This window comes from Nothobranchius furzeri, chromosome 2 (genome assembly GCF_043380555.1).
Source record: "Nothobranchius furzeri strain GRZ-AD chromosome 2, NfurGRZ-RIMD1, whole genome shotgun sequence".
Classification (NCBI taxonomy): domain Eukaryota; kingdom Metazoa; phylum Chordata; class Actinopteri; order Cyprinodontiformes; family Nothobranchiidae; genus Nothobranchius; species Nothobranchius furzeri.
The window spans coordinates 27,695,168-27,710,174 of NC_091742.1; the positions used below are offsets into that span (position 1 = coordinate 27,695,168).

General features: G+C 40.2%; 1 protein-coding gene across 3 annotated transcripts in view; it reads left to right on the forward strand.

The window, feature by feature from the left end:
* The window catches only part of cd2ap (CD2-associated protein), a 73,853-nt gene that overhangs the window by 14,290 nt on the left and 44,556 nt on the right, over nt 1-15,007 (forward strand). For 2 of the 3 annotated variants that reach the window (XM_054735979.2, XM_054735980.2), the window contains exon 2: nt 3,103-3,263. In XM_054735979.2, the coding sequence (XP_054591954.1) occupies nt 3,103-3,263 (161 nt within the window). Of the gene's footprint in view, nt 1-3,102; nt 3,264-11,736; nt 11,878-15,007 lie in introns of those variants that run through there. The other variant, XM_054735981.2, reaches the window with a different exon arrangement.

Here is a 15,007-nt window from a genome sequence, read left to right on the forward strand (position 1 = left end):
ACAAGAATTTCCCTCGGGATAAATAAAGTTGTTCTTATCTTATTATCTTATCTTACTTTCAGTTCCCATCTCGCTCCACATCTGGATTATTGAGATGGTAGGAAGTAGTGTGTGATTCATTAGAGCAGGGGTCTCAAGCACGTCGCTCGCGAGCTACCGATAGCTCGCTCAAGAACATATCTGAGTTTAGAAGATTATTAAAAGAAAACCAGCTGATGTTTTGCTCCGCCCTCATGGTTTATTCTGAGTTGCAAATTGTGCGCACCTCTCAGCAGCATTACCAACTTTTCAGATCCCCTTCTTTGACTGTTTTCTAAAAGTACCTAGCGAACAACCTAGAAACATTTCTGGTAACCCTTAGCTACTTTCTGGATAACCCTGCAGGTTAGCAGAACACTCTAACCCTAACCCTGAGCTCCAGAGTCCTTCACAAGCGAAACGGCTCACAGAGCCAGACCCTGTTGGAGGAGTCGGAGTGAGTGACACCCACTGTACCTGCAAGCGCTGCATACATACTGCGTGCCCCTGATTGGTGTGTGTGTGTGTGTTGCGCACATCTGATTGCTGTGAAAGAGGAGGCACAAAAATGCTTGGGACAATTATTACATTAACTGATGGAACCTGTAAATAAATAGATGATAAATAATAACTAGAAAAATTTACATTTCTTGCAGAAATGCTGTTTGAATGCTGGATAGCTGAAACTGTAAGCTGAAGCTGCTGAACAGCTGAACTGAAGCTGAAACAAAGCAAAACTGTCAAAATGAGCTGAATGTCTTGAAAGATGTAGAAGCAAAAAGCACCAACAAGCAAATAAAGCACAAAAAGTAAGTGAAGAATGGAGAAAAATAATCCTAAAAAGCAAAAAACTGAAATTGGTGAACATTGTATAAAAGTCTGGACAGCTAAAATGTCTAAAAACCTGTTCCTTCAGTTGGACACGTTTAACAGTTTAGCTGAACTTTGAAATTAGCAGCTTATGCTAAATTTGGTAACTGATTGCTGAAGTTGTTGAATAGCTGAAGTAAGCCTAAACTAAGCTAAACTGTCAAATGAGCTGAATGATGTGAAAGATGTGAAAGCAAAAAGCACCAAGAACCAAAAAAAGCACAAAAAGTAAGTGAAGAATCAAGAAAACTTATCCTAAACAGCAGAAAACTGAAATCTGTGAACATTGTTTAAAAAACTGGACAGCTACAATGTCTAAACACCTGTTATTTCAGTAGGACTAGTTTAACAGTTGAATTTTTACATTTAGCTGAACTGTGAAATTAGCATCATATGCTGAATTCAGAAACTAATTGCTGAAGCTGCTGAATAGCTCAAGTGAAGCTGAAACTAAGCAAAACTGTTAAAATTAGCTGAATGTTTTGAAAGATTTAGAAGCAAAAATCACTAAAATGTAAATAAGCACAAAAAGTGAAGAACGGAGAAAACAATCCTAAACAGCAGAAAACTGAAATCTGAACATTATTTAAAAATCTGGACAGCAAAAATTTCTAAACACTTGTTATTTGAGTAGCACTAGTTTAACAGTTTGTTTCTATATTTAGTTGAACTGTGAATTGAGTAGCATAAGCCGAATTCAGAAACTAATTGCTGAATAGCTGAAGTGAAGCTGAAGCTTAGCTAAACTCAAAATGAGCTGAATGTTTTGAAAGATTTAGAAGCAAAAATCACCAACAGCCTCGCCTCTGTCAGTGCGCCCCAGGCCAGCTGTGGCTACATCGTAGCTCATCACCATCAGTGTGTGAATGAGTGTGTGAATGGATGAATGATACACTGTAGTGTAAAGCGCTTTGGAGTCCTTACTCTGAGAGGCGCTATACAAGTGCGGGTCATTTATCATTTATCAGTCCCAGCTGGGTCAGGCAGCTCAGGCACACAGCTGACCGGGTCACTGGGCAAAGACTCCACCTCTGTGATGACTTTATGTTTTAGCGCTTCAAGTTTTTCACCTGAAATGTACGTAGCCTCGAATCGGGGATCCAGTAACAGGTCATAGGTGGACGGATCAGCATATTTGCTGTTGAGGTAGTCCACAATGCAGGACTTGATGGACTTGCAGAGCTCAGTATCTCCCTCTTCATGTGCCAGGAGACTGTTGGTGAACAGGTAAAGCACAGGCCTGATGTATGAAAGGGTGACGTACTCTTCTCCTGAGAGAGTGTCAGTGAAGTCTTGACCCCTTCAGAGCCTTCTTGATTGCCTCCAGGACCTCAATGTCCTGCCAGGTGGGAACAAGTGGTCAGGTTTTCTTGTCAGAGGACAAGGCTTTAGAAAGTGTCCCTTCCTGCTCAATTACCCTCTCAATCATCTGTAGTCTTGATCCCCAGCGAGTGGCTGACTCTGTGGTTAGCTGGTGACCTGGTAGACCCAGCTGTATTTGCACATCAGCCAGGGCTTTTCTCTTCTTCCAGCTGTAAGAGAAGCAGCTGACAACTCTTACAGAGAGATATGGTTCTTGTTGCCCAGGCATCATCCAAACTGTGTCCTATGTAAACACACAACATTGAAATCCACATTTTAAAATCACTAATTATTTAATTAGGTCCGTCTGGTCAAAGTTTTAGTTGTGAAGCACATCTTAAACACAATCTCAGTGAAAGACACACACTGATAAAAATCAAGTTTTTCCTGTTCTTAATATGTTCTTGTGGCCTTTTTCTTATGCTAATTATTATTATTAATTATTTGTTCATGATTGCGTAATAACACAAGAGATAAGAGAGAGATAACACAAAATAAAGCTCAGAGCGGCCACGGCCAGAGATTCGCCGAAAGGAACCTTTTCATTTTGGGATATAAATTCAGAACTTGTTATGTAGTAAATTATATTTATCTTGCCTAATTTGAACATAAAACAGAGGATTAATTGTAATCTAGTAACAGCTGTAGTTCATCCCAGCATTTTATGGTAAATCAAAGTGAGGTTTTGCTAAAAAATTAGAGACATGGTTTGGAGTAAATCAGTGTCGACTTTAAATAAACTAAAATAAAATAAATGTAACCATATTTTTTATTTTGTTATCATTAGTATATTTTTCCCACTCTTCTTATTGACGTCCATTTGATTGTGGTTTTCTGCTGTCTTTGGAGCAGAGGTTCTGGTGGAGTTTGATTATGATGCGCTCCACGATGATGAGCTGACCCTGCGACCCGGTGATGTCATCAAGAACGTGCGCTGCCTCGTGGACGAGGATGGCTGGATGGAAGGAGAACTTAACGGGAAGAGGGGAGTTTTCCCAGACAACTTCGTAAAGGTGGGAGAGCAGAGTTTTAATTTTAACAAAATTATCTAACATTTTGCGACTAAGAAAGAAATGCTGGGGGCTTGTTTTTCTGTATGGCTGGCTGATGGCACAGTAACAAACCTATGGGCTAGCAAATCTGGGATTTTCCAAACACTTAGTGTTTTTTTTCTCCTTTTGCCATTTACAAAGGAGCTCTAGCTGCCTCTTCCTGTCTCTGATGTGACAGAGGATACAGGTCACAGAGCTGAGGAGGAGGTCAGCTTCAGGCAAATTACACATTTAACACCAAACACGAGGTTTGCAGCAGGTCACAACTGCGAGAAGGTTTGTGAATAGGGGTAAGCCAGAAGCTCCAGGCCACAATCCACCTACCAGCCGCTTGTGGGCCATTCCCATCTGTAACGGGTCGGCCCGGGCCGGGTAGCCCCAGTCGGCCCCAGCCTGGCCCGGTTGATTCCACACATCCTTGTCTTAAGCCCATGTGGGCTGATTCTACCCACCAATCAGAGGCTTGCTCTAATGGAAGGTGTGAATTTGCTGTCAGCAGTGGGTGTGTTGGTCCTGGTCGGCCTGAAGCAGACCCCCTCGAGAAGAGGGCTGAGAATGAGCCTTGGTTGGCCCGGAAAAATACCAGGCCACCCAGATATGTAAACAACCTACGCTACCCGGCCCGGGCCGACCCTGGGCAATACCAGGTGCCAGCTTGATCCAACATGGGGCCAAAGAAAGGAATTACAGCTTAAGAAGGAGATGACATTAAAAAATCCTTGGACTTTATGACAGAGGAAATTTCTACTATCCGAAAGCAGCAGATTACCATTTTGAACTTAGTGGAGGAAGTAAAGACTCTCCACCTGCAGAATGCTGAAAAATACAAGCGTCTGTTGTTAGAGACAAAAGTGACGGAATTGGAGCAGTACACCAGACTAAATGATGTCATCATCAGTGGTTTACGGATTAAACCCCAAACATACGCCCGAGCAGTAGCTAATACCAATAATGGTCAACAGCCTGATGAGGAAGAAAATACTTCTGTGGAACAACAGGTGGTAACCTTCCTCAAGACGAAGGCTGTTGAAGTGGACTCTTGCAACATTGAAGCACGTCACCTGCTGTCTCGAAGGAGTAACAGTGAAAAACAAGCTGTGATAATAAGATTTTCCAATAGGAAGCACAAAATGGCTCTCATCAAACAAGGTAAAAAGCTGAAAGGAACCAATGCCTACATGAACGATCATCTCACAAAACAGAACGCAGATATTGCAAGAAAGGCTAGATACCTCAAAAAAGAAGGAAAAATTCAACATACATGGACTTCAAACTGTAAAATATATATCAAACTGAAGGGAACTCCCGAACAAGCGAAGGTGTTGCATATCAGGAGTATGGAGTAGTTGGACAAGTATTAAACCAATGGAGGTATGATGACATACAAACTGAGCTAAATCTCATGGTGGACTCACAATCAACTGATTCAATAGTTACTAATTCTGATCATGTTAATCTGGATAGTCAGGATACAGATTTTGAAATTTTTCAGTACACTGAATACAATTTTATGGACATGGAAAGTGACTTGGATCCGGAAAATAATTTTCTTTCAAGGATCTCTTGTTGTAGCAAGTATTACTCAGATGTTCGGTTTAACCAGCTTATAAAGGCTGAGGACAAGTTTTCCATAATTCACTTTAATAGTAGGAGTATTCATGCAAATTTTACTAGAATTAAAGAATATTTGGATGACACCAATGGCACATTCAGTGTAATAGCAATATCAGAAACATGGCGGAAGGATGATTGTGACCTTAGCTTTGAATTGGATGGCTATGAAGCCCATTATATTAATAGACAAAATAAGAGTGGAGGAGGTGTTGCACTATATGTTGATAAGAATTTAAATTACAAAGTTGTAAAAAAAATGTCATTTTCAGTTGATAATTTATTAGAGTGTATATCTATAGAAATATCAAAGTCTAATATGAAAAACATTGCTGTCAGTTGTGTATACGGGGCACCTGGGTCTGACACGCATGCCTTTTTAAAATGGTTTGAAGGAACCTATTCAACAGTTCAGAAGACAATCTTCATTAACATTGATCTCCTAAATCTAACAAATTGAAGCAAATAGATGAATTTATTAATACAGCATATAGTTTAAGCCTTTACCCAACAATTACTAAACCAACTAGAGTAACTTCACACTGTGCAACATTAATTGATAATATACTAACAAATAACATAGAGAATAATATAATAAGTGGTCTCTTAGTTAATGATATTACTGACCACTTACCAATTTTTATAATTTATGATGATAATTATAGGAATAATAATCCAGATAATAGTATAAGGTACAGACGTATACGAACAGTTAATACAACTAATGCCTTGAAGGAGGAATTATTAAGACATACATGGGAGGAAGTGTACCAGCAAACTGATGTTGACGAGGCTTATGACACCTTTGTAAGAATATTTATTTCATTGTATGATAAGAATTGTCCGCCTGTCGACAGGCGGATTGGTTCGGCGTCTGCAGTGATGCGGACGCTGAGCCGATCTGTCGTGGGGAAGAGGGAGCTGAGCCAGAAAGCCAGGCTCTCGATTTACCGGTCGATCTACGTCCCAATCCTCACCTATGGTCATGAGCTTTGGGTAATGACCGAAAGAACGAGATCGCGGATACAAGCGGCCGAAATGAGTTTCCTCCGTAGGGTGGCTGGGCTCAGCCTTAGAGATAGGGTGAGGAGCTCAGACATTCGGGAGGGACTCGGAGTAGAACCGCTGCTCCTCCGGATCTAAAGGAGCCAGTTGAGGTGGTTTGGGCATCTGGTCAGGATGCCTCCTGGACGCCTCCCCGGGGAGGTGTTTCGGGCATGTCCTGCCGGCAGAAGGCCCCCGGGTCGACCCAGGACACGTTGGAGAGGTTACATCTCCAATCTGGTCCGGGAACGTCTTGGGGTCCTGCCGGAGGAGCTGGTGGACAAGGCCGGGGAGAGGACGGCCTGGAGCTCCCTAGTTGGGATGCTGCCCCCGCGACCCGGACCCGGATAAGCGGAGGAAGACGACGACGACGACGACGATAAGAATTGTCCCTTGACAAAATTTAGTAGCTCAAACAAAAGGGATAATCAACCATTGATGACGAAGGGGATAAAGTGTGCCTGCAAAAAGAAAATTAATTTGTACAGGTTGTTTATAAATAAAAAAAACTCCAGAAGCTGAACATAAATATAAAATATATAAGAATAAGCTTACCAATATAATAAGAATATGTAAAAAGGAGTATTATTATTAAAGTTTGAATAATGCTAAACATGATATTAGAGAAGTGTGGAAAATATTAAATAATGTAGTTCAACCAAATTTAGGTAATGATACATTTCCTAAATATTTAGTTGAAAACAGTATTGTAAAACATGATTATGGTGATGTGGCTGATAGCTTTAATAAATTCTTTGTAAATATAGGGCCGGCATTGGCAGAAAACATATCTAGCTCTTCAACACCGCATACACCATTCTTAAAACAAATCAAACCTAATCCTCATTCCATGTTTCTTTCAGCTGTAGAGGAACAAGAAATAATACAAATGGTAAAAACATGTAAAGGTAAAACATCAACTGACAATCATGGCATTGACATGATGACGGTAAAAAAGGTGATAGAAGGAATTTCAAAACCACTTGCATATATTTGCAATTTGTCTTTTCAATCAGGTGTATTCCCAAAATTAATAAAAGTTGCAAAAGTTATACCAATAGATAAAACTGGGGATAAGCATCAATTTACGAAATATAGGCCAGTTTCATTGCTTCCACAATTTTCCAAGATTCTTGAAAAATTGTTTAATAATCGACTCGAAATATTTTTGAATAAATACAAGATAATATCAGACTGTCAGTATGGATTTAGATCGGATAGTTCAACATCACTAGCTCTGGTACAGTCTGGAAGAAATTACAACGTCAATTGATCAGAAGAAACATGTTCTAGGGATATGTATTGATTTAAAAAAGGCTTTTGATACGGTTAATCATAAAATGTTACTTGAAAAGGTAGAGAGGTATGGGGTTAGGGGTGTAGTGTTGAGCTGGTTGACAAGCTGTCTACAACAGAGGAGGCAGTTTGTGAAATTTGGAGAATGTTCATCTTCATGGTTGGACATTGTTTGTGGAGTACCACAGGGGTCTGTGTTGGGTCCAAAATTATTTTTATTATATATTAATGATTTGAGTAATGTAACAAATACACTGACATTTGTTTTGTTTGCCGATGATACCACTATTTTCTGTGCAGGAGATAATATTAGCGACTTAGAAAGGATGGTCCAAATTGAAATGTGCGTCATTAAAGAGTGGTTTATTGAAAATAAGCTTACATTAGATATAGCAAAAACCAGATGTATGCGGTTTGGTATGGCTAATAAAACTGAGGTTAAGCTGCAAATAGACGGATGTGAAATTGAGCAAGTAACAGAACATAAGTTCCTTGGATAATAAATTAAGTTGGAAACCACAAATTAAACATGTATATAATAAGGTTGCGGAAAGAATCTATATTATGAATAAAGATCGGCAGTACTTGGATTATAAATCACTCCATGTCCTTTATTATTCATTGATTTATCCCTATCTTATTTACTGTGTAGAGGTATGGGGTAACTAGGGCTGTCACAATAATCGCAAGAACAATATATCGCGATATTAATAAGCCCACCGCGCTGCATGATGTGCCACCGCAATTACCGCACTTGATTAAATCTCGCGACAGCGCATGCGGAGAGGTAAAGTCCGCGCTGATTGAGGAGATAGTAGGGCACTTTTTTTTATTTCTGTTAGATGGTGCAGCCAAATTTGCATTTCAAAGTTAAACCTCCTGAATGTTGTTTTTAAGTTCAGTCAGAGAATGCCGTTACTGCCCTTTGATCTGCATTCAATAAAGTGTTAAAAATGGCCATGTATTTTTTTCTAACATTTTTTAAATGTGTAAGCACAATGTTTCAAAGGAAATATTGCCATGAGTTTAGAAATTAACAAACAAATTTGCTAAGTACATAAATAAAAACGAGGTGCAATAATATCGCATATCGCAATATTGAGCTGCCCTGACTCACCGCAGGGGGAATTCCTCAATCGCGACAGCCCTAGGGGTAACACTTATAAAACATCTATTGTACCCTTGTCTATCATACAGAAGAGAGCCCTGAGAGTCGTTCACAATGTTAGATTTAGAGAACACAGTAATCCGTTATTTATATATTCTAAAATACTAAAATTTAAAGATTTACTTCAACTATATACAGCAACATTCATGTTTAAAGTGCATAGGAAATTATTACCAAACAAATTATTAATGCTATTTATAAAACCAGATAACCTATATAATTTCAGATGCAAACTTAACTTAAGGCATGCATATTTTAGAACAACATTAAAGTCATTTTGTATTTCTGCTACAGGTGTAAGAGTTTGGTATAAGCTACGTGAGGATCTAAAGCAAAGTCCCTCATTGCATACGTTTAAAGAGAAGTATAAATAAATTATACTAATTAATTACATGGAGGAGGAGGAAAAGTAGTAAGGGTGTTGCATTTGATTGTAATTGTCTATTGTTGGTGAACTGAGAGCTGTGAACATTGGGGGGGGGGGGGACATAAAAAAATGTAAATTTTGTTTGTGTGATTGAGGATAAAACATGTTATAAGAAAATGGCTATGAGACACTCTAGGAACTTTTAAGTTTGTAGGTGAAGGACTACTTTACTCCCACAAGAAAAACAATTTGTGAAGTGCTTTATTTCACAAGAACACCAGAATGTTTTTGATCCAATGATTTAGAGACAGATGTTTGATACCACCACGTCTTGGGAACTTGAACTGGTTTTCCCTTGTTCTTGGTCAAATTTATCAGTATTCATGAAAATTAGACTTTTTCGCCCTAATCTACCATACATTAGTAGCCTGGCATGCCAGACTCGTCCTCTGTTTAATTCTGCGCAGAGAAAGAGTCTGGTAACTCACAGGCAGAGAGGCACTTGAGGGGCGGGACTAGCCAGCTCAAAAATAACAAATCGGAATAAAGACCGAAATGCCGACTACCATGCAATGTGGTAGTTTTTTAGCTGTAGTCAAAAATAGCGTCTGGCAATGGCGCAAACATCTTATTTTTTATTTTTATTTATTTTTTTAGAAGAAAGGCTTTTAGCGCTTCTACTTGTGGTTTTACAGAGTGTCCAAGTCATTTAGAGCAGAGGAAAGAACCGCAGTGAACTTCACTTCAGTCGCCATGTTTATGACAAACTCGGCGTTGTGGTGTGTGACGTACGCTACTCAGCGCTGATTGGCACGGTTAGAATTCTCAGGGGGTGGGGCTTTTTGAATAGGAGAGTTGCCAGACTCTTTCTTTGTGCAGAATTAAGCAGAGGAGGAGTCTGGCAGGCCAGGCTAATACAGTAGAGGATTTCAGACAGGAAAAAGTGTAGCAGCTTTTATAGACCTTTCTGAAGCCCTGTGCTGTAACTTCAGTGTTTATGCAAACACGTCAGGCAGTTGGACATTACCGACTTGTTTTAAAATTATCCGATGAAAAACTTGAAACTGTTGCACAATATGACGTGCCTCTTCTCTGAAGTTGCCGAAATCAAATAAACTGTTGATAATTTGCTCTGATTCCGTGACACAGACATTATTTTCAATAATCCATCAGAGATCATCCCTGGTCTCTGCATCAGCTCTTCTTCAGAGCATTCTAATAGATCTGCACACGGCACACCAGAAGCTTTAAAGGGACAATATGGAAGTTTGACAGCCAAAACATGTGTAGAAATAATAAATGTCTTCTTCATACGTTCTCCTGCAATGCCCTGGTCCTGTAGAATGAGCCCTGGCATTTTTACTGTGATTGCCTATTTTTCTTTAAAATCACAGAAAAAGAGAGATGCTCGGGTCGAGCAGGCTGCTTCATGCGCGTTCACGCTCAGGCATCGCCCGTAGCATTTGCTATCCGTAGCTTTAGCAGCAGAGAGAGAGGCAGTGCCACTTTGTCGCTGTTCCTAACGCCTAGTGACAAAGCTAGCTACATTTCTGAGGACCCTTAGCTTCTTTCTGTAGAACTTTCTTCTAGATATTTCCTGCAAATTAGCAACAAAATAGCCATTTTCGCTCCGAACCGTTCTTTGGTTTGACGTTGTTTCAGCTGTCATCAAGGATATAAAAGTTACAGATACAAGGGACATCACTGGCGCTTTAGCTCACCTAGTAAGACGTCGGACTCTCATGCAGAAGACCTGGGTTTGATTCTGGGTGTGAACATAGTTTATTTAGAGTTTCTTTTTTACATTAATGGTATATTTTTTTACAGTAAGATGCCCAAATTTTTATTTGAGACTCGCCGAACGGCATTGAATTCACAGATAAAAAAGATGTGGGTTCAACTTTCATTTTGGAACAATTTTTCAAGCAAGGGAAGGGAATGATCTGAGCATGCAGGAGGACTGACCCATCATAAACCTTTGTCGGCTGTGCTGAAGAGAAAGCTACAGAACCACATTAATTAATTAATTAGCTGCGTGTTCTCCTGTCCTCTGCCCCCCCCCCCCCCCCCCCCCCACACACACACGACTGTCTCAGCTGTTATTTTTGTTAAGGAGTGTGCACGTACAGCATGCGCGCCTCGTGCATTAGCCTACTATTGAAGCTGCCGTTATGCTTTTGGCCTGAGGGGGGCAATCGCGAGCACACAAATTCAAAAGTCCGTAAAGTCCCTTTAAGCAGCTGTTTTACAAACACGAGGTCATTTAAGGGCATTTCTTATTATTGTGATATTTGTGAACTAAAACACCAGACAGAAAAGACAGCTTGTCCTCAACAGCAGTTCATTCGAGTAGTTTAACAAACAGCTGAGATAAACCGGCATCTCCAACTTTCAGTTTCTCTCTTCAGCACCAAACCCTAACCCTTAAAGGAACAGTAGCATCACTGACTATAACCCTTATGAACCATTACAGCATTTATTATCATATCTATTCTGGTGTTTCATAGTAATTAATTATAATTATATGGTGATCTCTAATAATCTCCTGATAAATTCTGTAGGTTTGTTTTCTGGGCACAGGGACTGTTTAATCCTCATTTTCTGAATTTTTCAGATAATCACACTGATGGTTCTTTAAATTATTTCAACAGATCATTGCCACAATAAAATATGTATAATATGTAAAGGTCAGAGGCCACTAGAGGTCACCCACTGTTAACGGACATTGTCCTACGTGGATGAAAAATGTCCTGCGTGAGACATTCCCAGGTCCCAGGTCTGCCAGTGTAGCAGGCGTGGCTCAAAGGTTTTCACAAGTACAAGTCTGTGAGTCAGTCACCAACTTCTTGATGTAACTCGGTATGAGTCACGGTCGTCTTCCCCCCCCCATCACTCATGTTTCTCCAATCCTTTAATCCTCTGTAGTGAGATAGGTAATCTGCTAATCGGCCTGCTGCTGTGGCTGAGCTGGGATAGTGAGTCCTGTGAGGTGTGTTGTTGAACTTTGCTCCTGACAGTAGAGTCATCTGACATGCTGTTTCCTGTGAGAATGAGTGAATAAGATAGAAATCATGTCTGAGGGGGACACGGTAAGATAACTATTGAGCACCTATCAGTTTCTGTTTGGTTGAAGAATTAAGATTTGAAATAAATGACTAACATGGTTTACGTTATCAGGCTTTACGACCGTTCCCTTTAGCTGTACTTGGGTCTGTGTGGAATCTGATCTGTTTGAAGGTGTTGAACACTCATGTATCAATGCATTTGCAGTAGGTATGCATGTCCTATAAGTCATATGGGGGGCTATGGTGCTTCTGAATCAGGAAGTACAAGTCAGCTAGAGGAGAAAGTGGCTTCAGATGGCGGGCGTGTTTCTGGCGATGTGTTCCAAGGCCAGGCGCCTTGCTTACGAGAACACTGTCCTTCCTGGTCAAAGAAAATGGTTAAATGGATCAGACTTTACTTTTTAAATTGTGTAAATATAAATATGTTCATTTAAATATGTAAGCGAGTTACTACCTGCTAGCCACCGAAGCTGCAACTACTAAGCAACTAACCAACCATAGATTCGGATATATAAAAAAACATTTCACATCTCAGCCCGATAGCAACAATTAATTGACTTACATTTAAACTTGAAATGTGTCCCTGAAGTAGCAGCCGGCTTCTGATTCGCCATCCTTTTGAAAATACAGCGGTGTATTCTGGGAAATTTTTGAGCAAGGCCACAACATACCTCCCGTGTATTCTTGCTCAGCTAGCTTAACGGCTAACAAACAGAGAACAGATGCCTCGGTAGAACATGAACATTGGAGCACGCCTTGGCGGTTCCTGATGACGTATCTCCTAAGCAATTGGGACGGGACCAAAAAATCAAGGTGAGGTTCTTTGGTATTGAGAAACACCTCGATCTTTGGAGTCTTATTTCCTGATATTTGGACATCTCTCCTCTGATTGGATAACAGCAATGTGACTACCACTGACTCTGCTTTGCAACGCTGATGTTTCATTCCCACAAATAACGCAAGCGTGAAGGATTTCTGCGATGTGACGGACTTGATCATGCTAACAGTTAGCTTCTATCAGCTGATAAGTTCTCTGCTGTTTCCTGGATGCTAAACCAACAACAGCCTTTCTCGTCACGAGGCAAGATGGGAGAGTCCATGAATGTTAAGTGGCAGTAAGACGTAGATCTGTCAGGATTTTGAGATCCTAGAGTTTCACCGTCTGTTTTCTATCAGAAGCTAATGTAGGAGATAGATGTAGGAGACTATTTTCTTGTTCAGCCTGCATGAAACACTAAGAGTGACTGATTATAATCAGAAATAATTAATAACAAAAAATAAAAATTAAAAATAGTTTTTCAATGTTCTAGACCTTTAAAGAAGACATAACATCTAGAGGTCGGCCAATATTTGTTTTTCTATTGCCGATACCGATATGAGGCGGTCGTGGTCAGCCGATGGCCGATAAGTGCTGCCGATTTCATGGCCGATATCTCGATGTTTGGCATCTTATCTGAATGCTTAATTATTAATCACTTATAACAGCTGTGGATGTTTTTAAACACTGGATTTAACCAACTGTTGAATCTTAATTAGCCAAAATCAAACATTATAACATGATTAATAAAAAATACCAATAAACTGACCAAATATTAAATATACAAAACAGGGTAAAAAGAAATATCAGTTGATAATGTTTCAGAGCATTTATGTTTTATAGGGATGTACACATTTACATGTAAGTAAAAATAAATACACCTTTAGAACAGAAAGACAGGTTCTACAGAAAAATGCACAACAGTGATGTAATAATATATAAAACCCACCAGCAACATCTGAAGTTGGTTCAGTCTCAAGTTTCATAATCAATCAGACATTAAAAGTTCAATGATATTGATAATCCATATTTTTATAGAATATTATATTTTATTGAATACCTTTATATTCTATTGACAATTAAAAGTAACAACTTACAAATTGTGACGCTTTTATGAGTTTGTGTAGGAAATGAAATGAGTCGCTGCTGCATTCAGACTAGAGCCCTGCACGGGCCTAAAATCTGAGCCCGTGTCCGGCTCGGCCTGAGGGGGTGGAGCCCCAGCTCGACCCGGTCCGAGAAGGTTTTCAGGATTCTCTGGCCCGACCCGAGCCCGACTTTTTTTTTTAACCTTTCATAATGTTTTAGCGTGATAGAATGCTCAGCGTTCTAACTATCTGTGAGAAGCGTTCTGCAGTAAAAAAAAGATATAAAAAAAGAAAAGAAAAGAAAGAAAAACAGCATTTAATGCAGCTTTTTTTCTAACTGAGCGTATTTTTCGAGCGGCAGATGAACTTTACGAACACTACATTAATTGGATGCATTTGTAAATTTAATCTGCTCTGAAAAAGCGCTCTTGTGCAGTTAGAAAAAAAGCAGCATTCTAATTTTCTAACTGCAGAGCGCATTTTCAGAGCGGCAGATTAAATAAACGCCCCCAATTATTATAGCGTTTGTAAATTTCATCTGCCACTCTGAAAAGTCGCTCTCCAATTAGAAAAAAAAACAGCAATGAATGCTTTTTTTTTTTTAACTGCAGAGCAAATTTATTCACAGAAAAATAGAATTCTGCCGTTTTCATGAGAATAAACCAACGGTTTCTGACATATCAAAGTGGACATAAAATGGCTTATTAGAATAGGGGCACATGTTTCAATCAGCAGTTTGAGAATTCGTTTATATCGGCGCATTTATAAACCACACAGACCTTAACTGAGCTAACGGTGTGTGAGAAGCAGGCAGGTGCTGCTGCGTTCAAGTGTTTCAGTTCTTTTTTTTTTTTCATGAATTCGATTACAATTAAAGGCGCCCGGCCCATGTCCGAGGTAGTTACACAGTCGTTGGCCCGAAGCCCGGCCCGCGGGCCGTCGGGCCGGGCCGACCCGAGGCCTAGAGCTTCAGTGCAGGGCTCTAATTCGGACACACTCTGAGGAGGGGGGATTTGCTCTCAGCCAGAGGTCGCATCTATTTCACTTCACTTTTGTTTTGAAAATAGTGACACAATCTCTCTGGGCTCCTTTGATCGGTTCCATCACATAGCGAGGGTGGGGGGCCATTGATGTTGTCCTGCGGGATGGTGTGGGTGGGGGGGTGTGGGGTCTGAGTTTGGAGTATCCGGATGTTCCCTGGAGGTGGGTTCACTGGGGGTGTCTGGGACTGGGGGGCTGTTGCCCCCCT